Below are 24,841 nucleotides of genomic sequence, written 5' to 3' on the forward strand. Positions count from 1 at the left end.
AACCGCAAATTAATTAAATTAGATTTTGAGACTTTCACAGTGCTTTCGTAATTAGGTATGAAAAAACTTACACCGGATTTTTTGGCGTAAACTGCTGATAACCAGGAAACAAATATCCTAGCTGTATTACGTTTTAAGAATGCCGGTCTCTAAGAATCAGACAATTTCTCGATTTTTCGGCAAGAGGATGGAACTTCGATTTCTTTCATACTTTTATGTTAGATAGGCTAGGGTAAAACTTAAAACACTGTATAGTTCTTTCGATTGAATATCCTTTTATTTTAAAGAAAAATGCAAATAACAAAAATCCGTTAAAATCGTCATTTGAGGCGCTAAATTATTCATGATTTTTGCACGAGTTTGAGAGCCTCGCGTGCAAAAACAAATCACTCTACCGTCTTTTTAACACTCAAACCATAGTTAGCAATCCTTAAACATCTACTGAAATGATTTTGGGAAATATTGCGTTGTTCTTTGTAGACAAAATAATTTTATTTCGAAGGCATACAATTCACTGCCGTAAAAGTACTTGGTAAATAAAATTAATTTTCACCATGTGGGAAACCTTCAAATCGTTTAAGCTTCTGGTGGTTGAATGGTAGAAGAATGGTGTATAAATCCCTGTAAAAATTTCTCCGGGCAAATGATTAAAAGCGACGTGAGATCTTTTCGAATTCGGTTAAATATGCAAATATTTGACCTTCCGCGGTCAACTTTGAAGTTACGGGTCAGAAATAATTTTTGTTCCGTGTTCCAAGTCCTAACCCATTTAAGACCAAATTAAGCATATGAAAAAAATATGTAATTTTCTAACCTTAATCTGCTGTAAAAGGTAGGTTCGAAGGCCATTTTAGCATGATTACGGCTCTTATCATTCGTCGCATCTGAGCTTCGTTTTCCTTCCGGGTCAGTTACGGGTCAGATATGAATGACATGAATATTTCAATCCGTGCACAAGTCTTAACCCATTTTGGGTCAAAATAATCACACACAAAAACATTATGAAATATTCTAACCTTAATCTGCTGTAAAAAGCAGGTCTGAAAGCCTTTTAAGCACGATTCCGGCTCTAAGCATCCGTAGTAATTTGAGCTTCGTTTTAAGTCTGCACCGAGCCAACTGTCAACGTGCAACATACTCAGTGGTCTAAAACCAAAGAATCTCTCATCAACTTTCGGCGCATATCGTCACTAGTGCATCTTCTTCGACGGCTTTGTCATTTGTTAAGTATTGTTTGGTTTATAGTCCACAAATATAATACATCTGATCGCTGCTAAAATGATACAATAATGTGACGCTTATCTTTTGCAGTGCACGAAGTCACGTATCTGTTTGTTCGTCACGCAAGTCATGGGGATTTAGCAGGTGGCGGGGGGAGGGAGGGTGGATTAGGGCGTCATTTGTCGTGAAAAGCTCGACTGAACGATCCTTTATTATAAACTAGAATTACCGAATTCCTAGGTCAAATGAACGATACTCTTTGCTACAGTTATAATAAAATACGTAAAAAAGAAATTCGGTATAACAAAACTTTGTTATACCGATTCGTAACAGTGAACACATTTTTGCGTGTTTCTTAATTAACATTCGATATACAACCTTAACCCTTATATCAAGGTTCAACTGTTCATAATCTAGCCTTGGAATACACATACAGGACTGATTTAAGAAAAAGAAAATGTTTATTAGAATAGTTTTGGTTTTCTTTGCTTGCGTTATCTATTCTTTACCCTGAACCGCGAATTTATCACTGGTTACATGCTAACGCTTTTAATATTCTTAGTTACAAGAGCTTTTCGGGGCCTTACCAAAATCGTAGAACAAACACCACAGTTGAAAAGCTTGTCCAAGGTTATAACAGCATGCCAATAATTGGTTAATCGACTAGGCATGGCTGACCATGGCTTACCGTAGAATTCCGGTTATAAGCCCTGGGCTTATACAACTTCGTAAGGGGTTTTCGGTGGGCTTATAAGCGGAGGGGCTTATATCCGGGAGGGCTTATAAGCGGAATGAAAAAAACGTTTCGAAACGAACCACGGGAGTGTTGATGGAAATACGTTTTTTAGTTAAAAACGCATAATAAAGCAACATTTAGCCCTATTTAGTACTGTCGTCCGGTAGAGGGGGGCTTATATCCGGGGGGCTTATAATCGGATGTATTTTTTTGTTTCCAGGATGATGGGCCTATAACCGGGGGGGCTTATAAGCGGGGGGGCTTATTACCGAAATTTTACGGTATGTGCTAATTGCTGCTGGTAGGAGTTCAGTTCTCTACGGGTAGGTGCTGCGCCCAACAGAATACGGTGCTCTTTGTGGCTAAAGGGATGAGCAAAATCAACTCACCTTAACTGGTAAATACAGTCGGAAATGTTAAAAAATGCGCTGTATTTAAAGTGATGGGCAACACTTAGGTACTGGTAATTTTTACTTTTTTGGTTTGAGAAGGGGAGTGAGGTGGGGGAAGCGCGTCGGAGGAGATTACAGTCGAAGCTCTCATAAGCGGACACCCTCGGGACGCGAAAAGTGTCCGCAACTGGAGCTGGCCGCTTACGAGAATGGTTCTTGTGAGCGGCCACTAGAGGTGTAGGGGATAGATGGCCGCTTACGGGAGCTTGCCCAGCTAACATAATGGTAATATGCATGTTGGTGGTGTTTCGAAATGTAACCGGACGTGGATGACGACCGAAAAACACTAAAATTTGGTACGGTAATTACAGAAAAATCATTGTGACGAACGGCGATGTGAAGTTGATTGATTAATACAAGATACATAGGTTTTTTATATGATTTTCTTTGCGGTGTCCGCTTACGGGAGCTTAAAAACAAAGAAAAAGTCTAAGTCGTAATCTCGGAAAGTGTCCGCGGCCGCTTACGGGAATGTCCGCTTACGAGAATGTAAAAATACAGAGTTTGTATGGGAGTAAAAACGGGGTTTCTAACAAGGTGGCCGTAAGTAGAGCTGTCCGCTTACGCGAGTGTCCGTTAAGAGAGCTTCGACTGAAGTATAAAAGGAGCCCGTATTCTGATATCTCTGAGTAACAGTTATACCTTTATTCAAATATAATACATTAACTAATCATTATGGTGCAAACTGGAAACAGTGGTCTCGGTTCAAATTTTATACGCACTTCCATCCTCCACTTATCTTATTTTGAAAACAACTAAGTAGCGCACCCACCCAGCAATCCCTCACGAAACATTTGGAGGGGTACTTTCATAAATTTCGAATAGGGTTTAAGGGTAAAGAAAGCGAACCTTGATACCCCTTTTTAAGGCCCAAAACCGAAAAATAACAATCTATTCAAGGGGAAGAAAAGCGTTCCTTGCCGACACAAATAACGGCTAACCGCACACGGCAAAACACAAATCTTTATAAAATCGCTTTACTAGTACTTGAACAAAAAGTTCAGTTTTAAGATACCTTTTTTCGTTTAGCTGGGCGTTTATTTTAGCTGATAGAATTTAGGTACCCTATCTAAGGATCACACCCGGAACACATTGCCAAAATGATACCCTACTTATGGACCGAGAACCTCAAAAAATATTCCCTATCCCGGAGTTTTCATAATCTGCGATCAGGCGTTATTTTTCTCGCGGCGGAGAAAGCCTGATCGCAGGTTAGAGTTTTCAGAGCAACTCTCACCCGGACGATCACACTTCACGACCTGATACTGGGTTCAAACCATTTACTTCTTTCCTATATTAAGACTGTTTTCAAGAGCTGCCTTATAACAACAAACAAAAAGCTTGCTTCTGAAGTTTGGTTTTTCACGGGAAAGAGTCATGTTAGAGTTAACAAAATTAATACTGGGACTTGTGACTGATGATGTCCTTCTCACACGACAGTAGAGGAACGATTTCAGTGTGACGCTTTCGATCTTTAGAATCAAAACCGCAAACTCCACGAACAAGGGCCTTAAAAGAACAACAACCTTCCATTTCCAGTGAAATAAACTGAACTTTGAAAAAATTGTTCACGCGCTGCCTTTAAGCAAACAGACGGTGCCAATAACTAGCACGACCAAGGTTTTGTTTACTTAGGAAGCCACTAAATTAAATTTGGCGATTTTTTCACACGCCGAATTGCCATAGCAATTTGCTTATCCTTTTTAGCATAGAGTTTTAGCACTGAGTTGTTTTAACATGTTTTAATTTCGTTTAAACTTCAAATTAGTTATTGTTGAATTTAGACATCATGAATTCGACAGTATGTTCAAAACGGCACCCCAAGAAAGTACTTTGTTACAGGTTGACGAATGACCACCCGAATCCACAGGTCACCCAGATTTACCATAGGGCGAAAAAAATTGCGATGTAATGTTTTTATTAAGTTGCCACTCGATCACGAAAAAAAAAATCAAAACTTATCGTTACTTCTATCATTAACCATTTATACAGGACATGCGATATTTGGTTAGGTTTTTTTGTGAAAAAAAATAAATAAAACTTTGCTAACCAACTAATCAAGAACCCCCCGGTCCCCACCCCCTCACCCCCCAAAAAACATAGACGCGAGTTTTTTTCTTCGTTTTCGGTTCTACAGTAAAAAAGGGAATAACTAATTAAAAATTCTACCTGTTTAGTAAAGATTTATATCCTCCTTCCATCCCCGGTATTACAACCAACCCCGCGCGAGCAACCGAATTCGCGAACAGTTGCATTACACTGTACCAAACGCTTATCAACTGACAGTACGTGTGCATTATCTTGTCTGCCTAAATATATCACTGTACTTGTTGTTGTTGTTGTTGTTGTTGTTGTTGTTATTGTTGTTGCTGGCTCGAGTACGTACTTGTCATAAAGTATTAAATCAAGCATTTCCGCATATTCAACCTTTCCCACAACCACCTACCACCCCCTAAAAAATGTCCATGATACAGTATTGCGTGACGAACAGACGGCCCATTGCAAGATGGGACTGTAAGCTACTGTAAGCGCCGACATGATGCCGTTTAGCGATCAGATGTTATTTTTTTGTGTACTATTAACGAGGCAATACTAACAATCGGCGTATGCCGTCGAAGAAGATGCAGTGGTGACGAGAAGCGCCGAAAGTTGATCACAGATTGGATTTCGACCACTAAATACTTACACAAACGAAGCTCAAATTTAATACTACGGATGCTTAGAGCCGGAATCGTGCTTAAAAGGCTTTCGGACCTGCCTTTTACAGCAGATTAAGGTTAGAATATTTCATAATGTTTTTGTGTGTGATTATTTTGACTCAAAATGGGTTAAAGATGATTTCCAGTCCGTACTGCGCAGACTCGGGGTTTGTTTACGTTTTTGTTTTGAATTCGTTGAAACGTTACACTTCGGTGACAGCATACATGACGTTTTTTAGTCCGCCATTACAGTTCGTTTCGTTCAAGAAGTTCCGATGAGCTAAAACGTCGGTTTGAAATAGCGTCAAGGTTCTTCTACTCGTTATTATTTGTTCTGCAAGGATATCTGGCGTTAATAATGAAGAAAAAGGTAAGTTTGTCGCGGAATTTTTAGTTTTGCTTGTAAACATTCCCTTCGTGTGGGCTCACATAAACATTGCAGCCGAGATTGCGCAGTACGGACTGGAATTCATCTTTAAGACTTGTGCACGGATTGAAATATTCATGTCATTCATGTCTGACCCGTAACTTCGAAGTTGACCGCGGAAGGAAAACGAAGCTCAGACGCGACGAATGATAAGAGCCGTAATCATGCTAAAATGGCCTTCGAACCTACCTTTTACAGCAGATTAAGGTTAGAAAATTACATATCTTTTTCATATGCTTAATTTGGTCTTAAATGGGTTAGGACTTGGAACACGGAACAAAAATTATTTCTGACCCGTAACTTCAAAGTTGACCGCGGAAGGTCAAATATTTGCATATTTAACCGAATTCGAAAAGATCTCACGTCGCTTTTAATCATTTGCCCGGAGAAATTTTTACAGAGATTTATACACCATTCTTCTACCATTCAACCACCAGAAGCTTAAACGATTTGAAGGTTTCCCACATGGTGAAAATTAATTTTATTTACCAAGTACTTTTACGGCAGTGAATTGTATGCCTTTGAAATAAAATTATTTTGTCTACAAAGAACAAACGCAATATTTCCCAAAATCATTTCAGTAGATGTTTAGAGATTGCTAACTATGGTTTGAGTGTTAAAAAGACGGTAGAGTGATTTGTTTTTGCACGCGAGGCTCTCAAACTCGTGCAAAAATCATGAATAATTTAGCGCCTCAAATGACGATTTTAACGGATTTTTGTTATTTGCATTTTTCTTTAAAATAAAAGGATATTCAATCGAAAGAACTATACAGTGTTTTAAGTTATACCCTAGCCTATCTAACATAAAAGTATGAAAGAAATCGAAGTTCCATCCTCTTGCCAAGAAATGTTGGATTCTTAGCGACCGGTATTCTTAAAAAACCTTTCGAAAAAGATGTCTTTTGATTAGTTTTGTTCTTTACTTTTTGAGAATCGTCTTTCGTGCAGTTTAAACCGTAACTTAATTAAATTAAACAAATGCCATCGATGCCACCGTACAACAAACAAAAAAACAAAAATACAAAAGTATCATGTTACAGCATTTTCAAGGAAAACAAAAGTATCTTGTTTCAAACGAAATGTCGTGTTACGGTTGCAAAGATTAGCGTAACGAATACCCGGGAAGGAATACAAGTAGTCTGCGAACAGGCTTTTCTGAGGCTTTCCGAAAGTAAAATAAGCAAATAAACACGAACATAAAACATCATACTTTCAATTGTCGGCTCCATCGCATTCTGCACTGTCCTTTGAGTCTCTGAGTTATTTTTTTTTACACCATTTTATTGATTTTGAGTACTTTTAATTTCAGTAGTTTTGGGCGGTTTTATGACATTTTGGAAAAATTATGAAATCCAAGATGGCGGATCCAAATGGCGGCTGTTTTGACATCATGATATGATTGTCACGTGATGTGACGTCATCATATGTCACCACGTGACATATATCAAAATAGATTTTCGGACATACTGTGTATCCTTTAAATTTTCATTGTGCTTGGTTAAAATAAATTGATTTCATTGTGATTGGTAAACGGAGGGGTGGAAAGATCCGAAAAAGCTTTGTCTGAATATAGTTAAACGATAATGGACTAAGAGAAGCACAAATAAGACAACTAATCCGGACTAAAGGGAATAACTCAATAAATTGGTTCATGCTTAGCGTGCATATATTAAGTTATGGTTGCACGCGGGAAGTTAGGAGAGCACGAAAGAAGCATAAGCTCTTGCTTCTTGAGTGGTCTTCAAACTTCCCAAGTGCATCCATAACTCGATATGCGCACAGCTAAAAGCGTGAACCAATTCTTTTACAACATAGCTGCATCAAAAACTCAGAGCGAGCAAGCGAGCTTTCTATACAAGAAATACAGTAATCGGCAGTACCTTCCCTAAAACCACTTAAAAAATGCCAGACTACAAGATTGATGCGAAAAGAAAAGTTTAATTCAAAATACTTGTGAATGTACAACAAGAGCAACTGAATGAAGAAGAGGGCAGCAAATATAACTTTTTGGAAGATCGGAAAACTGACACATGTCATTCAGTGTACTACAGGCCGCCCAGCTGATGTTTGTGATCTACGTGTGGCTGAGTCGTTCTAAGTAAGGTAATGTTTAATAAAACTCATTGCAGTAAAAAACTGAATTCCAGAGTAAAATACAAGTTAAAAAAGTAAACTATTAATTACAATATATATATATATATATGTCTGAATTTATCAAAACCAGGTCAAGGAAACTTTCACCGTTTAAAGCGAAAATCGCTGTAAACGCGTTTTTTTCTCGCCAGAAACTATCTCCAAACTCCATGATATAAAAACTAAAGGGAATGTCAGTCTTTTTTTCTCTTCTCCTCTCTCTTCTCTACCTTTCAGCGCTGTATTTCTTTTCTTTTTTTTCCCCCTTTCTTGTGGCGTTGTAAGCCTATTTGCGCAGTAACGTACTTGTTCAAGAATACTGACGTCATTTTTCTTTGACCCGGTTTTGATAAATTCAGACATATATATATGTCTGAATTTATCAAAACCGGGTCAAAGAAAAGTGACGTCAGTATTCTTGAACAAGTACGTTACTGCGCGAATGGGCTTAAAACGCCACAAGAAAGGGAAAAAAAAAGAAATACAGCGCTGAAAGGTAGAGAAGAGAGAGGAGAAGAGAAAAAAAGACTGACATTCCCTTGAGTTTTTATATCATCGAGTTTGGAGATAGTTTCTGGCGAGAAAAAAACGCGTTTACAGCGATTTGCGCTTAAAACGGTGAATATTTCCTTGACCTGGTTTTAATAAATTCAGACATATATATATATACAATATAAGGATCTATTATAAACAAGCTAGTTCTAATTCTAGATTAATAGCGAGAAGTGACGAAGTCCTGAGAACGCTTCGTTCTGAAAGACTTGATGGTGCTACGACTTGTGCCGGATCTTAAATCGTAGTTATGTACAATCTCCTCACGTCGAGGCAAAAGAAAATGAAGAGGGCTATTTACATCCTGAAGTTTACAGACATACTGCCGGCAAAGATGTTGGCGCCGTTCTCTCAATGAAGTGAGGCCGAGCAGCCGTAATGCCTCCTTGTAGTCGAGGGAAGGGCAGATAATAAACATGGCTCTCTTCTGGACTCTCTCAATATTCTTATCTAAAAAGTCAGGAATGTTCTGCCAGACAGGGGCGGCATATTCTTAAATAGAACGCACAATTGTAACAAATACTGTGGCTAATGCAACCGGCGTGGCACCGCATTGCTTTAGTATCCTTAGGGAAAAGAGTCTTTTGTTCGCTTTTTTAACAATATAGTCTATGTGGTAGTCCCATTTTAAGTCGCTGCTGATGTAAACTCCAAGGAGTTTGCAAGTTGAAGTTCGTTCGATTACGTTATTTCCAAGTATAATAGGATTAATTAAAAAATTATGGTTACTCATAAAGCTATTTAGTAAACTCTTAACTTCGACGATTGCATTTCTAGCTCTCTGATTGGCTCAAAAACTTTTACTATGAGCCATTAGTCGGAGTTTACCTAATAGGGAAAATAGTGCGCCAAGTTTAAAAAATTTCCGCACGAAGTTTTAAACTTCAGCTCTCCATAATGGCCGATACTGGCAGGTTTCAGGAGCTGTCACCCACTAAAATTCAATAGATAATGCTGTTCCAGAAAAAACGAAGAAAGCCACAAAGTTCGGCATGAACATATTTAATGGTACGTATCTGGGAATTTCGTTTACAAACTAGCAAGAATCTGCCTCGTCTCCATGCGCCGATTGGCCGGATGTTGAAGCGGTAAGGCGGAAAAACAGGAAGCGCGGGGGTTGATTGTCTCGTCCGCATCAGGCCCACAACGCCAAGCGGACCGTGCGCGCCAGTCCCACAACACCAAGCGTGCACTAACAAGGAGGAGGACGCCTGGGGACGAGGCTGAGCAAGAATTGTTTCGTTCACTGTCGATGGTTTGATAATTTTGTTCACTGTCGGTCTTTTGATAATTTTGTAACCGCGTTACAACGACAAAAATGCTCACCTCAATATTTACAGAATGGCTGTCAAGTCCTGTTGGCACAAAATTTTCTAAACGAATTGAAACCATGTCCAAAGAGGAGGAAAATAAATGCCTAAAATGTTGCTACTCCGAGCGAGCGTAGAAGCTTTCCGCAGGTTTTCTTCAACTGTAATGTCCAAGTTCACAACTATTACGGAGGTGAAAAATCAGTAAAATCTTCCTGAACTTTAAAAACTATTTACAGTGCGAATACTCGAACCGGGACAGTTGGAACAAAGTTAACCAATGACAACGTTAATTGAGAACAAAGGATGTCGGTCGGTATAAAACGCAGACCATGCAGACTGCAGACTGCAGACCGTGCAGACGGTGCAGACCGTGCAGACTGAGTAATTTTTTTTTTCTTTTTTTACATTGTGTTTCACAAAACTTTTCACGAACGGTTTCCGAAGTTCGTTTGAAATTCGCGAAGTTCGCTACGAACTTTAGGGGGAATTTCATTAAGTAGTTGTCAATAAAATTACGAACTTCGAAACGAAATTGTGAATTTCACCTGCAGCGAAGTTGAAAGGTTGAGGAGTTCGCAAGTTGAGAAGAAGTTCGTCCAGTTTGTTTAATTTGGTGAAATGAATCCGTTCACGGTACAAGGAAAGGCAATTTCAAGTCCAGGAAGGCAGGAAATCATCCAAAGTTGGCTTCAAGGTAAAAAAAGAAGAAAAAAAATTACTCAGTCTGCACGGTCTGCACCGTCTGCACGGTCTGCACGGTCTGCATGGTCTGCGTTTTATACCGACCGGCCAGGAGTTGTGAATTGAATATTCCACACTGTGTTCGCTCTTGTTTGAAAATTTTCACTCCGGAAATAAAATGAAGACTGTGAAATCAAATTCACGCCGTAATTATTTTCATTTCGCTCTAGCTTTTCAGTAGCTTTGCTCTGTCTGTTGCCTTGAAATCGATGCGAGTCACTTCCTCGCCAATGTTAACAAATTGCTTTTACACCTTCGTATGACTTTGAAATTCACGAAGACAGAATACTTATATCGTCGGTCAATGCCGTATAACTGTCCACAAGTTACCATTTTACATTTTTTGACACGATTTGAGGCCACGTGAAAATTATGTAAACATCAGGTCGAATGTTGTTTTCGCTTGTTTGCTCACGGACTCATTTTCTGTCGGTTATCTACTGTTACAACTTTGTAAACTCACGGTTTTCGTGAAAGAGGAGTTTCGGTTCCGTTTCGTCATTGAGTCTTCAATCTTTCTGTGGTTTTATAAAATTACCACAGGCTAAAGGTCAACGTTGCAACAACTAACACAAGTTGGGACTTATTTTAAATTCATTTATCATGTGAGAAATAAAGGTATGCAATTTGCTTTGTGTTTGTTTGTTTGTTTTTTTAGATATCCTCACCTGCCTTGTCTACTAGTTGGCCAAAAGAAGGACCGTTACCTGCCTTTGGAACTCTGTACCATCGTTCCCTGTCATAAGAGATATTTGACTGAACAGCAGATTGCAAACATGATCCGAAGTACTGCTCGCCCAGCACCTGAACGACAGCAGAACATTCAGTATTGGGTATGATTTGACAAATAACGCACTTTCACATACACTCTTTTTTTTATAAGAACGTCTAATTTTGGGGCTGAGGCTGAGCGTTCTTATTTATTTTATTTTTTTCGATTTGAGACTGAAAATGTTCTTAAGACGTTCTTAGGTTACATAGCTTTACATGTTATAGGTAGAGTCGTGTACTTAGATATCATGCAATAAGAAACAACATCGTTAATGTTAAGGTATCCGGCCTTTTAAGCATTGAGCTTATTGAACTTTTAGACCGCAGTTTTCAATTTCCTTTTAGACTGCTCATTTAACAAGCAGTTAGCCCAAACTGGGCAAAATAAAGACGTTTTCTCACTCTCAGCCTGGGGTATGTTCTTAGCATGTTCTTAAAATTTTGGTAAATCTCAGCTTAACGTTCTTATAAAAAAAGGTTCTTATATAAAAAAAAGAGTGTATGTTAAAGTTTTACATGTGAAAGTGCGTTATTTGTCGAGACTTATATCCCGTACGTGCAAATCTGTTAGGTGGTTTCTCTATTCTGCTTGGCAGTTAGAAAATCCGCATAATTATCATATCCGGTCCCTAAACAGTCAATGTCATGGAAGAAATATATAAACAGAAATCTGAAAGAAAGAAAAAGCAACCATCGAGTATCATTTGGTACTATCGATTATTGGATTCCAGAAATCAATTTTATTAACTGAGTGCGAATGATGAGGCACAAGCCGTGTTAAAGGGCAGTTGAATTTTTTGCCCCCGCAGGGTTTTGGCCTCCCGAGGAGGCATCATTGTAATCCGCGCGAATATAGAGTATATATATAGTATATACTGGGAAAAATCTCGATTTGATCAATTTTTGCCCGCAAAGAGTCTCGGGAGTTGTAAAATGCCGACAAGCTGAAAGCCCGCAAGTAGGTATCGGGAGTTGTAAAATGCCGACATACGGTGATTGGTCAATGATGACGCAAGTAAACGATGATTGGGTAATGATGACAGCCCAAGCATGAGCACGTGCACGGATGACAACAAGCAAACAAACGACGCTTGTAAACGTTGATTGCAGTTGCGCAGAATTTTGAAAAAGATAATTTGAGGTTTTATTCGAGGCCTATTCATCTTACAATGTCTAAAAGCCGAAAGCAATGCAATTGTTGAAAAGACTTCGCGATAATTAACTAAGTAACTCGCAGAGAAGTAAGAAAATCCACATTTTTTACATCTGAGTGGCCGAAGAAGAAATATGTCTAGGAACACGTACGAACATATCAAGCCATATCTTCAAATTTGTCTGCGATTTACGATAAGCAAGCCTTAGTACAAAACCGCGATTTACCAAGCGCAAACTACTTGAACGGAGAAAAGCCTTGATCAGTCTATCTCCGGGCGAGATTTACAAGAAACTTAAAAAAAGATCTCGAGATAATTGTTTAAGACTCGCGGCAGGCGAAACCGGAAACCAGAAGCGAGCGACTTTTAGAAAGTCAAGCGTTTTCATTGTCAAAGGTGAGAAATTCTTTCGGTATCCTTTCCTTTTAAAAAGTTGATCGTTGTCATGTAGCGTGATTTACGATAAGAAAGCCTTTGTCCAACTGACCGTGATTTACCAGGCACAAACTACTTGAATGAAGGAAACTTATGCGGCATCAAGAAAAGAAATTCAAAAGAGATCTCGAGATGCATTGTGATTATTTAAAACTCGCGGCAGGCGTGTTAGATTCGAGCCCCCAAAGCGGCCCATTCAAAGCGACGAAGTCGCGAAAACGAGCCACGCAAGTCGCGATAGGTCGACCGTGTTAAATTAATAAAGACGACGGACTTTTTCTAAAGTCTAGCTTGAGTCTAGCTGAGATCCCCCACCACAGCAAAACATGACAAAATGATGTCAAGATGCTGTTGCGTTCTTGTAATTAAATGATTTACCGTATCATAATTAATAATCATCCAAAATAGAAAATTAATTTCTAATAAAATGTCTGATTTGTAGAAAAGGATGAACAGCAGAGAAAAACCGATAAACATCGTCGAAACTTCGGGGGCAACCTAGTGTCAGCTATTTCTAGCCAAATGACCCGGCCCGTTCATTTCCGATTTAACTTTTGAGCTTAAATGGCACCGCCTTATGCTTATTTTTACTTGTGTTATGCTTATTTCACAAATGGCAACCGGCGAGAATTAAGCGAAAGCACAAGTACAAGTTTTAGCGGTTGACGTAACTGCTATCATGCAATGTTCATCAGAATTTCTAAAGCACTGCACTTGCGCATTTCCCCAGAGGCCACGATCGTTCTGGTCTGCGCCAGTGAACCGGACCTCTGGGCTAATCTGAAAGCCTGCCTTAAATACGGCCGAATCTGATTGGCTGTTGAAAACTTGTTCGTTTCACCACAATCTCCGGCGCACGCGCACAATTAAACCGGAACCAGGATTTCCTGGTTCCGGGTTTGGATTAGCCCAGAGCCGTTGAGTTTCTCGACAGCTGATCAAGTAGAACGCAGGCTCTGGGAACGAGATTGGTGCTTGTGCTTATCACAAGTATGAACATCATCGCTTATGCTTGTGCTTATCAGTTACAAGTTTGAACCAGCCTGAAGTTAAATCTTCCCACTAACAGGTAGGAAATAAAAATGATCATGATGATGATGATGACTATGATTGGTTATACTATATAACTTTTCTTTACTTAGGCCCAAGAAATGATCAAAGCCAGTAGTAAGTACTTACGTGAAGAGTTCAAGACTTCTATCAGCACTGAAATGGTCAAGGTGGATGGTCGAGTGCTACCAGCACCTAAACTCAACCTTGGACCACAAGACCAGGCACTCGTCCCGCGGGATGGCTCGTGGGACATGCGTAACAAGTCTCTTCATGATGGAGCCCGCATTCAAACCTGGGCCTTGGCTTGTTTTGCGCCTTCCCGTTGGTGTAATGAAGATCATCTGAGGAACTTTAGTAAGCAAATGGCTTCTGTGTCCTGTCGAGAGGGAATGAGGATGGTAGAGGAGCCAGTTGTTGTGAGATATGCGAAAGGCTACAGTGATGTAAGATGTTTTCCTTCCTTCATTTTTTCTTCCTATTCCAGTGAAACAATCGCACTTAGCATATACACTCACAGCCCCTTATGGACACCTCTCTAAAACGGACAGTTGGAGTTGGTCCCTGCCGTTACTCAGTGATTCTACCGGTACCCAAAGCTATAACAAAATTCGCGGATCTGATTGGACATCGGCAGGCCTGATTTTAGTCCGGAGAATACGGTTTACACATCCTGCCTGTAACTGGACAGTGTACGCGTCATTTAATTGCACTTTAATGGATTTCTTTCCTCGTGCATCTCGTTCAAAAACATACCAGCGTTTAAAGGGCCTTTGTCACGGATTTTACCAGATTTTTGAACAGCCAAAATTTATATTTGTGTCGCAGGTAGTCCAATAGTCCATTTTTAAGTGACGACGTCAGACATCGCTTATTACTATCGCACGATGGCCTCTTTTATTCTGTTGTCTGTTGTCTGTTTAGCGCAATCGAACAGAAATCAAGTTTAACTTAACAAGAAATCGCCGCGTAGAACACAAAAGCAAAATACTCCCGTGCAGTTAGAATGGAACACTATAATGTATAAACGAAAGAGACTAATTATATATGATGGGATCTATTAAATTTAGTAGACAGAAATTTCTAATTCTTATTGCCCCCACAGGGCTTTCGCCCCTGGGGCATTCATTGTAGCTTGCGCGTATATATAGAGAATGTACTTACAGTCAGAATATACGATATGTATACCAGAAAAAATCTCGATTTGCTCGAACAAGGCCGTGAGGAATCTCTGGGTAATGATGACGTAAAAGCAGAAAATGCCCGAAGGAGTCATGGGTATTATGACGTCACAATAACAGGGGGTAGCGGTAAATGAAAATCCCTATCTTGGGTTAGAACGGTATTAAAAAGACTGACGTGTGTTTTGGCATCTGTCACACGTTGATTACTCCGATTTTTGGCTTACGCGTGTTCACAGATTTGTTCGAGCGGTTTCTCTGCTTTGGTTGTGTTAAGTGATATTTGAAGCCGTTGTTAGTAATACGTCGAAAGATTTCGAGCAATTGGTTTCGTGTTCTTGGCTACGTGTGTTCCAGGAGCTGGTTCGAGCGTTAAGGTTTGCTTTCGTGGGTTTCCTGTATCGTATATATCTTACAACCAGTAATAAACAAAAGTGTGAACTTTGTCATGTAATACAAGGTAATTCGTTTCGCTAACAAGCTGTCAGTTTATTTGATCCAAAAAGTGGTTTGAATAAGGATCAAAAATTGTTTTCTCGAATCTTTGAATGCGCCATATTTTGTTACTCGTGGAATTTTTAGGCTTTTTCGCCTGGAAATTATTGTAAGTTAATTGTGAATGTTATAAGCCCGGAAATAATCTTGCGTGCTGTCACCACGAATAATGTGTTATGTGTTATTTCCGCTAGGTGCTGTTTCCGCGTGCTAGGTAGTACATTCGACTTGAACTTGTGAATATTTTTAGGACGCAATGGTGTCACACAACAAGAAATTCCGCAGCAAACAGACCAAACAATGTCTTGACGTACAACGTACATGGCACTGTAGAAAAGAAGCCTAATTTTAAAGGCGACAAAAAGACTCCACTAATCCTAGGTTATTGCTGTAAAACAAATTATAATCAAAGGCTCTTCGAGTAACCTCATGGTAATTCGATGAATGAAGTGCCGACCTCCGCTTTTTTTTTCTAAATAAGTGTCCAATAAAGTAAAGCAATCTCACTTTGCTTTATTTTTCCACGTGAGTTGCGTCATTGATGACTGGTGCTCTCGAGCGTCCTAGCGCTATGTGAATATGATTACTTTTCTGTCAGCACGTATAGCTTTACAGTAGAACCCCGGTAACTCGAACTCGGATAACTCGAACAACCCCGCTAACTCGAACATACTTCCATTTCCCTAACCTCGTTCCCAGGGTCTCTCTCTCCCCGCCCCCAGAGAACGAGGTTGCCATTTCCCTTGGATTTGAACTCACTTTTAAGTCATTTTTAGGTTAACTCGAACTCGGATAACTCGAAAACCCCGCTAACTCGAACAAAATTTCGTTTCCCTTGATCAAAATTTGGGTCAAATTTACCCCGATAACTCGAGTTCCGGTTCTTGCAACTCGCCACGGTTGCCCATTGATTAGAGCAACAAAACAGATCACGTATTTTACAGCCTTTTTCCACTCTTATCCTAAGAATTTATGATCGTATTAGAGTTTTTGACGAGATAAGTTTAATTTGCACTGTGCTGTATACTGAGGTGCTGAAAAATCAGTAAGCTATCAATTATTAACTTGGCAAATTAATTATTCAATCTACCCCGATAGCTCGAAACCCCGCTAACTCGAACGGTTTTTCGTTTCTCTTCAAAGTTCGAGTTACCGGGGTTCTACTGTATTTTTGAGAAGCGGATAAAATTTGAGAGAAAAGATACGCCCGAGCACTTCGTGTATCTGCTCGACTCAAAAAGATGAAAAACGGATGACGTGACACGAGGTGACGTGATGCGAAATAAAAACGTGCCGTTGATGTGGTGTTACCTAAACTGAACACGTCACATGCCGAGCGTAATATTTTTTTATATAACAATTTAAGCGTAACTATGTGTAGTTCATAGCTGCTTTTAGTAAGGTCACAACCTCAATTTGCCTTTGAATGCTTTCTTGCGTGAATGGGTCCTTGATAGTATTTTTGTTCAAATGAGCGTTCAATAATGTAACACAATCTCACTTTATTTCCCTGTGAATGTTTTACTTTTCCATGGGGATTGCGTCATGATGGTTCGTGCTCTCAGGCTTCGTAGCGCGAATTCTATTTCTTCACAAAAATATTTAAGTGTAACCTTTGATCCTTTTTAGGCATTAAGTAAATTTGTTTTATGAATATGTTTACTTTTCTGCCAGCACGTATAGCGTTATTTTAGGAGCGAATAAAATTTGAGAGAAAGATGCGCGTTTCTGCACGACTCAAAAAGATGAAGAACGGATGACGTGACACGAAGATGATGTGACGCGAAACAAAAACGTGCATGAATGTTGTGTTTACTAAAACGCGTCTTTGAATGTTTTCTTACGTGAATGGGACATTGATAGCCTGCTCTGAGACTTCGTAGAGCGAATCCACCACTTCGGCTTTAGATTTCACGTGTAGTGTCACGTGACTTTTTTGGTAAACAAAGACCGAAAGTTCGGACATCTGTCGAACATACTTGTATAGTGGGTAGTATACAAGCAGAATGTCCACGACTAAAAGATGTTCTTATTTTGCTTGTAAAAACAATTCCCGATATCCTGAATCCTGGGTAATAAACCTAAACGGCGATTAAGTCAAGTTCTCTCATTTTTCTGGCGCAACTAGACAGAACGAGAGAAGGTAAAAAGTGGACAAGGGCAAGTCATGGCGATTTGATACTCGTTCGTGTGTACAAAGGATAGTTAGTTTGTAGTCTACATTTTGTAGTCTACCACTAGTTTCAGAACAGTTTAGACCAAAAAACTGCAAATTCCCCGTGTCGTAGCTTCTTTAACGGATGGTTATGGTTAACATATTTGTTCTACTTTTCATTATTTGGTATCAAGACTTTGTGTCTTGCAATTCCGAATGTAATCGTATTCATAATTAAACAAAATCGGAATCCCGCGTCGCGGTCGTCCGATTTGTACATCATGCACTCGTATGATTACAGACCGAATTGGACTTCACTCAGTGCTATTACCATTATAAGTACAGTCTACAATATGGATTCGGAAATGAGCTCGTAATTTTGTTGAATATACTATGAAGAAGAAAATTGCACATTCTTGTGCAGTTCATGATTAGTACTTTACTCGAAATGTTTCAAAAGTACTCAATTTGCACTCGCCTAAAGACTCATACAATTTTGAGGACTTTCAATTCATCGCTCGTACCTTTTAGTCACGAATTGTGCTCAATTTTGTGCCATTTTCTTTACAATTAACGGTAAAATCTCTTTAACATAGAGACCTTCTCAAAACAATTTGCCGTACACTAAAATCTGAAATAGTCAACTGGCTGACAGACTGGCTCGCTGGCTGATTGGTTGATTGGCCGGTGGGTCGGTTGAAAAAGTTGTAAAATTGCTTGTTTGAATTCTTATCCTTTAAATTTTCTCCGGGAAAGGAGTACCTCGCTTTCTAGTTTCTTCGACATTTCTATATTATGATAAGGTTTACTGTAATTTACTGCGCTCCTGGCATTCTTTACATGGCATTTCGTAATGACTTCACGGAAATCCGAAGGGTTGTTTTGCTTCAGCTACCATTATGTTCAATTCATAAAAAATAGACTTCATTTGATCTGTGGTTTAACTCACTATAACTCTTATTTCAGGTGGAAAGTCTGTTCTCCAAGTTTGCTGTCGATCATCCAGAGCTACAGCTTATCATGGCCGTTCTGCCAGAAAGAAGCAAACATCTCTATCCTGAGATCAAACGAGTTGGAGACAATGTACTTGGAATTGCAACCCAATGTGTTCAGTCGAAGCACGTACAACAAGCAAAACCTCAACTTTGTTCCAACATCTCCTTAAAAATAAATGCAAAGCTCGGTGGAGTCAATTATGTAATTGATCCGAGCATAAAGTCCCCCGTGTTCAGAGAGCCTGTCATTATTTTTGGTGCCGATGTAACACAGCCCTCCCCAATTGAAAATGAAATCCCATCCATTGCTGCCGTTGTGGCCAGTATGGATGCCAATGCAACTAAATACTGTGCACGGGTTCGAGCTCAGAGGCACGAGAAGCTAGGAGGTGCCCAGGAAATTATCAACGACTTGGCCACCATGGTAAAGGAGCTTCTTATTGAGTTCTACAAAGCCAACAGGAGACGGAAGCCGTCCAGAATCATATTTTACCGGGATGGGGTCAGTGAAGGTCAGTTTGACCAAGTCCTGGTTCATGAAGTCCGTGCTGTGCAAGAGGCGTGTATGATGCTTGAAAAGGAGTATCGCCCTAGAATCACTTTCATTGTGGTTCAGAAGCGACACCATACAAGACTGTTCTGTGAAGACAAGCGAGATGCCTCAGGCAAAGCACAGAATGTGCCTCCAGGCACGACTGTCGACAGTGGCATCACACACCCTTACGAATTTGACTTCTATTTGTGCAGCCACTTTGGAATCCAGGTAGTTTGGCCTTTATTTTTTTAAATTTTGGGGAAAAAAAGTTGCAAATGTTACTAAGGCCCAGGCCAAACGTCGAACATCACATGAGTCGAACCTAATGCAAATGAGCAAAACCTATTGTTTTTGTTCATTTGCATTAGGTTCGAGCTCATGTAAAGTTCGACGTTGGGCCTGGGCCTAAGTGAATTTCAAACTCCTGTTCACTTCACAGTGGATTATCTGTTGTGTTGGATAAGTTACTCTGACTCTTTTTTTTATCCTCAGTTCTGTCTGTCTGTCTGTCTCACGACTGTGTTTGTCTAGTCTGTCTAATCTGATTGTTTCTTTGTAAATCCATCGGTCAATCATTTATGCCCTTTCTCTGATAGTCTCAGTCTGTCCGTCCATGTTTGCCTCTCATCTACCTGCCTGCCTGCCTGCCTGCCTGCGAGTCAATCGACAGTCGTTTCCTCCTCTTTCCTTTAATTGTTTTAATGCTTACGGAGTGGCATTATTTTGTCTTTTCGTTTAAAAATTTCGCATTTTGCAAACCATCAGCCCATCTTACATGGCAGTAATCTTGTATGTTCAAGTCTAAGGTTTTAACGATGTTGTCTTAGCAATACTACTGATTTCCCTACAGGGGACAAGCCGACCCACACACTATCACGTGTTGTATGACGATAACGGCTTCACAGCAGACAGTCTTCAACAGCTCACGTATCAGCTGTGTCACGTGTATGCACGGTGCACTAAAAGTGTTTCCATGCCAGCCCCTGCCTATTATGCACACTTGGTAGCTTTCCGAGCTAGACATCACGTGACCAATGGAGGAAATGGAAGGTAGGGAAAGTCTCAAACATTAGTGTAACTGAGTGGCTGTCTACTGGCAAAGCGCGCAATCTGATTGGCTACATCTGATTGGTTATGCTAATGATCAATAGACAGCTCTCGGAGCAAGCGACTATCAACTATTTAACAATTAGACGGCGAGCTCGAGGTTTCTACCGGCTGATAGTTGGCGAGGGGCGAAGCCCCGAGCCAACTATCAAAAGCCGGTAGAAACCAAGAGCGAGCCGTCTAATTGTGTTAGCATAACCCACTGACCGATCTATTAAACTCAGAATATCGCTAGAATTGATTTATTGAATGTTTTGATTGATAAAATTCAGCGAAGACTACGCGCGCGCTCCGAGAGCCTTCTACGGATCGATAGTAGGCACCTGTGTAGCCAATCAGATTGCGCGATTACCAATAGTAGGTCAGTGTGGTTATGCTAACAACCGATAGAAACCTTGAGCTTGCCATCTGATTTTTTCAATTATTGCATAAACGTTAGTGGTATACCGAGTGGTAGAAAATAGATAAAAAATGATATCACGAGTGTGTGAATAACGACGATATTACACGTGTGGATAACGGCAGGATAGCATTTTTATTGATTTTCTACCATTCGCTGTTTTCACCGTTCCCATAATACATCTTGTTTACCCCCCAAAAATTTTTGCATAAGCATTGTATTCAATTTCTCCTGGGATTTACAATGACGTACAATCGTCCCAAGAGAAATTGAAAACAATGCTTATGCAAAAACTTTGAGGGGTAAACAAGATGTATTATTGGATCGTGAAAAAAGCGAATTAGGCACACCAGTGACCACTAAATTTTATTTAAAAAAAGAAAATTACATGGTCGCTTGCCGTTGGGCTAGAAAGCGTTCAGTTACGTTTTTAATTTTCCATACATTTGTCTATAGTTTTTCCCGCGAACCGCGTCAATCATGCGGAAAAAAATAGACGAATGTATGAGAAATTAAAAACGTAACTGAACGCTTTCTAGCCCAGCTACATCCTTCAAACTCGGCGAATAAAAACTTTTGCCTAGTAACTTAACTTTACAATTCATAAGTTATCCAGAATTCGATTTTTGTAAAAGATATTTGCCGTCGGATTCCCATACAAACACTGTAATTTCTAGCCGCTTTGCCTACTCGTCAAGATGGCGTCGAAAACCGTGATAAGGCCTATTATGCTTTGCCTTTGGAAATCAATGACCTTTGATCACGAGATCCCCATTTGTTCCTCTTGACTTTTATTGGTTTTCCTTTTGGGCACTGTAGTTTTAATTTGGATGGCGAACTTAAATCGGTAATATCTTTCAATTTAGCACAGAAGTTTGACTAACTGTTAACTGCCACGACTGGTTATAAACCCCTAACCCACCCCACCGACGACGAACTGAAGGTGAACACCTCCCTGCGTACATGTACAGCTTGTCGTACAAAATTTTGACTCGCCTTTCTTGTATTTGTAAAACCCAGTTGAACAGCAGCTTTGTCGAGACTTATGGCTGTTGCAGAATTGCAAGCGGTTTTTTCACCTATTTTATTTCTCTTTTAAGTATTTTGAACTTTTTACCTTTTTAGGGGCGGCAACACTGTTGACTTGGAGAAGTCTGCAAAAGCCATTGAAGTCAACGCCAAAATGAAAGGAGCGATGTATTTCACGTAAACAATTAGCAGGAAAATGTTGCATACGTGTAACTGTAGAAAAATAAGAAGAAATGCATTGTAACTGATAAGCAATAAGACATAAATGTTTCTCTGAAATAACGATTGTTTTTTGGAAAAAATAATCTCGATGTCTTGTTTGCTTATACTTCCGATTCTTGCTTCCGAAACAGCAAGAAACTGCCAAAAACGCATTTGTTACGTAGATGTATAAAAGTTGTAAATCATCCGTTCAAAATTACGAAGTCAGTTATATATAAATTAAAAGTCAGAGAAATTTTTGAGATGGATGTGTTACAGAATTCAAGTCGGGTTTATGAACATTGCAATTACGGAGTAATAAAGGCCTGTCTGTTTTAAAGACGACTAACACTAGTCCGACATTAAATGTATTTTAAATGTAGTCGCCATTGGTAGTTTGAAATATTCTACTTGACTTTAATGCAGGATTAATAAAATCCTCCTTTGAATATTGGGCCCAGTAAATTGAGAAGAAAAGTAGGCTGGTTCTTCACCCAGAAAGATTTTTACATTGGGATAGGAGACGTCTTGTTGCTCATTGTGTTTTTTTGTTTGTGTGGCAAAATAAATAAATAAAAAATAAATAAAATTATCCTTGCTGGCTGAAAAGGCTCAGAGAGTAATATATTTCGAATCGAAATAAGTTAAGTTAGCTTCAGTTTGTGGCGCTTAAAAGTGTGCTGTTGCTGTTTGGTATTTAAAACAATCGTGATGTTTCCGTATAAAGCTTGTAGTAGTTCGTAAAATAGCTAGCTTTATGTTTAGCAAATAAGTTATGTTAATTTTGTTTCTAGGCTAAGTTAATGTTGTCATACGATGGAAAGGTCAGTCAATAATTAGTACTGTTTATAGTTAAAGATGTATTATTTCTAGAGAGCGTCTTGAACCTCTTGTTGCCAAGAGTCAAAAATTTAAGTTTATTGATATCTAAATGTATAAAGTGTAAACAGTGCAAGTATTGTAAGGAGAAAATATACGGTATCATGTTTTTCACTCCCTGAATTACGTTGATTTAGATAAAGGAAGTAATAAATGACCTAATCTTTCTATGAATGTTTCTGTTTCTTTTCACCGGCCGAAAGCCTTCCACGTGACCTGCAAACAACTGCCTATAAATAATGGTCTGCTTGTGCGCATTAACCGTCCGACAGTGATTTTGCCATTCTCAACTCCAAAGCACTTCTCTCTTGTCGCCGTCAGTCACGTGCAAAAGACAAGAGCTCTGGGGTCGAGAATGTGATTTTGCTGCAATAATATTCTGCTCATGCTCATTCTAAGAAAAATGGCAGCTTGTTTCCCAGAGTTGCGGAAGAGCTGTTTGATTCGTCTACAAGAACTGCAAAAACATCGGAAATACAAAGAAGGCAACGAAACGTTCCCTTAATGTATTTAGATAACATCTGAAAGAAAGAGAATTAGAATAAGCCCAGCTCAAATTATCGAAGGCAAAGTTATGCTTTTCGTCTGTATTCAGCACGCGCAAGGAAGCTTGCGGTTTCAAGTTCCCGAAGGTAATTCGGTGATCAAATGATAAAACAATTATTGAATTAGTTTTTGCAAAATATTGTGATCAATATATTGTGATCAAACTCATAGTTTGTTTTATTTTGTCCTGCAAACAGAGCTTAGCCTTGGCAACCCACTTAAATAGTTTAAATTTTGTTAAGCGTTCATGAAGCATAAAGGAAATTTATTCCCCAGTGAATAAATAATTTTATGCTGATTGCAGCGCTAGTTAATATTTTAATAACCGGGCTCCGGTTTCATACGGGACCTTGGGAATTTGATTATCATCTGCTCGCCACTGACAAATCACGACATTTTGCTCAACCTCTTCCAATAACTGTTAATTATGCATTTTGCGTTACTGACTGAAGCCGGGAGGAGGGGGGGCGGGGGCTTGATAAAGCTTTTTCACGGTATTTTTTTTTTTATATATAATTGCAAAACTTACATCACTTACAATAATTACAACAGTTACAATACTAACGTTACTTACAATACTGGCGTTACTTATAACATTAACGTTATTTACAATACTAACTTTACTAACAACACTAACTTGTCTCACCAAACGAACATTTCTTACAATAATTATAAAACTACTTACAGCACTTTACATTTTTAATTAACAATACAGCACGTGACTTAAAAAATAAATAAATAAATAAGTTTAATCTAACTTACAGTTTTAAATATATTAGTGTTACCAAGATTTGAAAAACGGTATTTTTAGCATGATGAATATCCTCTAAGAATAGCGGACGGAGTCCAGCAACGTACGTTTAGATACAAGTTTCGGAAATTCCATAAGATTTTAGGTGGTTTTTGAGGTGATCTTGATTTTAAGTGGCAGATATTGAGCGGGTTTCGGGTAAGTAGCGAAGTTGTGATGAGACTGTACGCGAGCGGACGAGTGAGACCATGAGTCCCCATTCCCCCGTCGGCCATAACTGCAAATAAAGCAACAACAACAACAACAACAAGCTTTATTTCCATGACTGTAAATTTTTTATAATATTGCAAAAGCGTAAACTTATTAAGTAATAATAATAATAATAAAAAATAATAATAACAATAAAAAAAAATGATTTCATGTAAAATTAATTACATTGATAGTATTTTGTTACGTAAATCAAAGGAAGATGATATAAATTTAATCAACTGCATGGTCACAAAATAATCGGAAGAATTCATTAATTCTAAAATCAAGTTAGGCACTGGTAGCCGGCTGACATTTAAGATGATAGGTTGTATTTTCTTGTAAAAGTTATCTCTTATTGTTGTATATTTGGAACAAAAAAAGAGAAAATGAATTTCATCTTCGGTTTTATTACAATCACAGACCGGGCAGAGCCTATTATGCTCCGACGCCTTATATATATACCTGATTGAAGAATCGTTGACCAATGAAAAGCATAAACCATGAACGATACGACCCAAATGTTTACTGGGAAATCGGAAAAATAATCGTCGTCTTTGACAGAATAAACATGATAAGTAAGACAGGTTGCATAAATCATGCTCTTGAGACTCAAAGAAAAAAAAATATCTTGA

General features: G+C 39.1%; 1 protein-coding gene across 2 annotated transcripts in view; it reads left to right on the forward strand.

Moving 5' to 3' along the window:
• Positions 1–22,827, forward strand: part of LOC144666318 (protein argonaute-2-like) — an 86,598-nt gene extending 63,771 nt beyond the window's left edge. For both annotated transcript variants that reach the window (XM_078527716.1, XM_078527717.1), the window contains 5 exons: positions 10,935–11,109; positions 13,779–14,132; positions 18,484–19,275; positions 19,898–20,097; positions 21,680–22,827. In XM_078527716.1, coding sequence (XP_078383842.1) covers positions 10,935–11,109; positions 13,779–14,132; positions 18,484–19,275; positions 19,898–20,097; positions 21,680–21,764 — 1,606 coding nt within the window. In that variant the 3' untranslated portion in view covers positions 21,765–22,827. The remainder of the gene's footprint in view (positions 1–10,934; positions 11,110–13,778; positions 14,133–18,483; positions 19,276–19,897; positions 20,098–21,679) is intronic.
• The last annotated feature ends 2,014 nt before the right edge of the window (positions 22,828–24,841 follow it).

This window comes from Oculina patagonica, chromosome 9 (genome assembly GCF_052425735.1).
Source record: "Oculina patagonica isolate OP01 chromosome 9, crgOcupat, whole genome shotgun sequence".
Lineage (NCBI taxonomy): Eukaryota > Metazoa > Cnidaria > Anthozoa > Scleractinia > Oculinidae > Oculina > Oculina patagonica.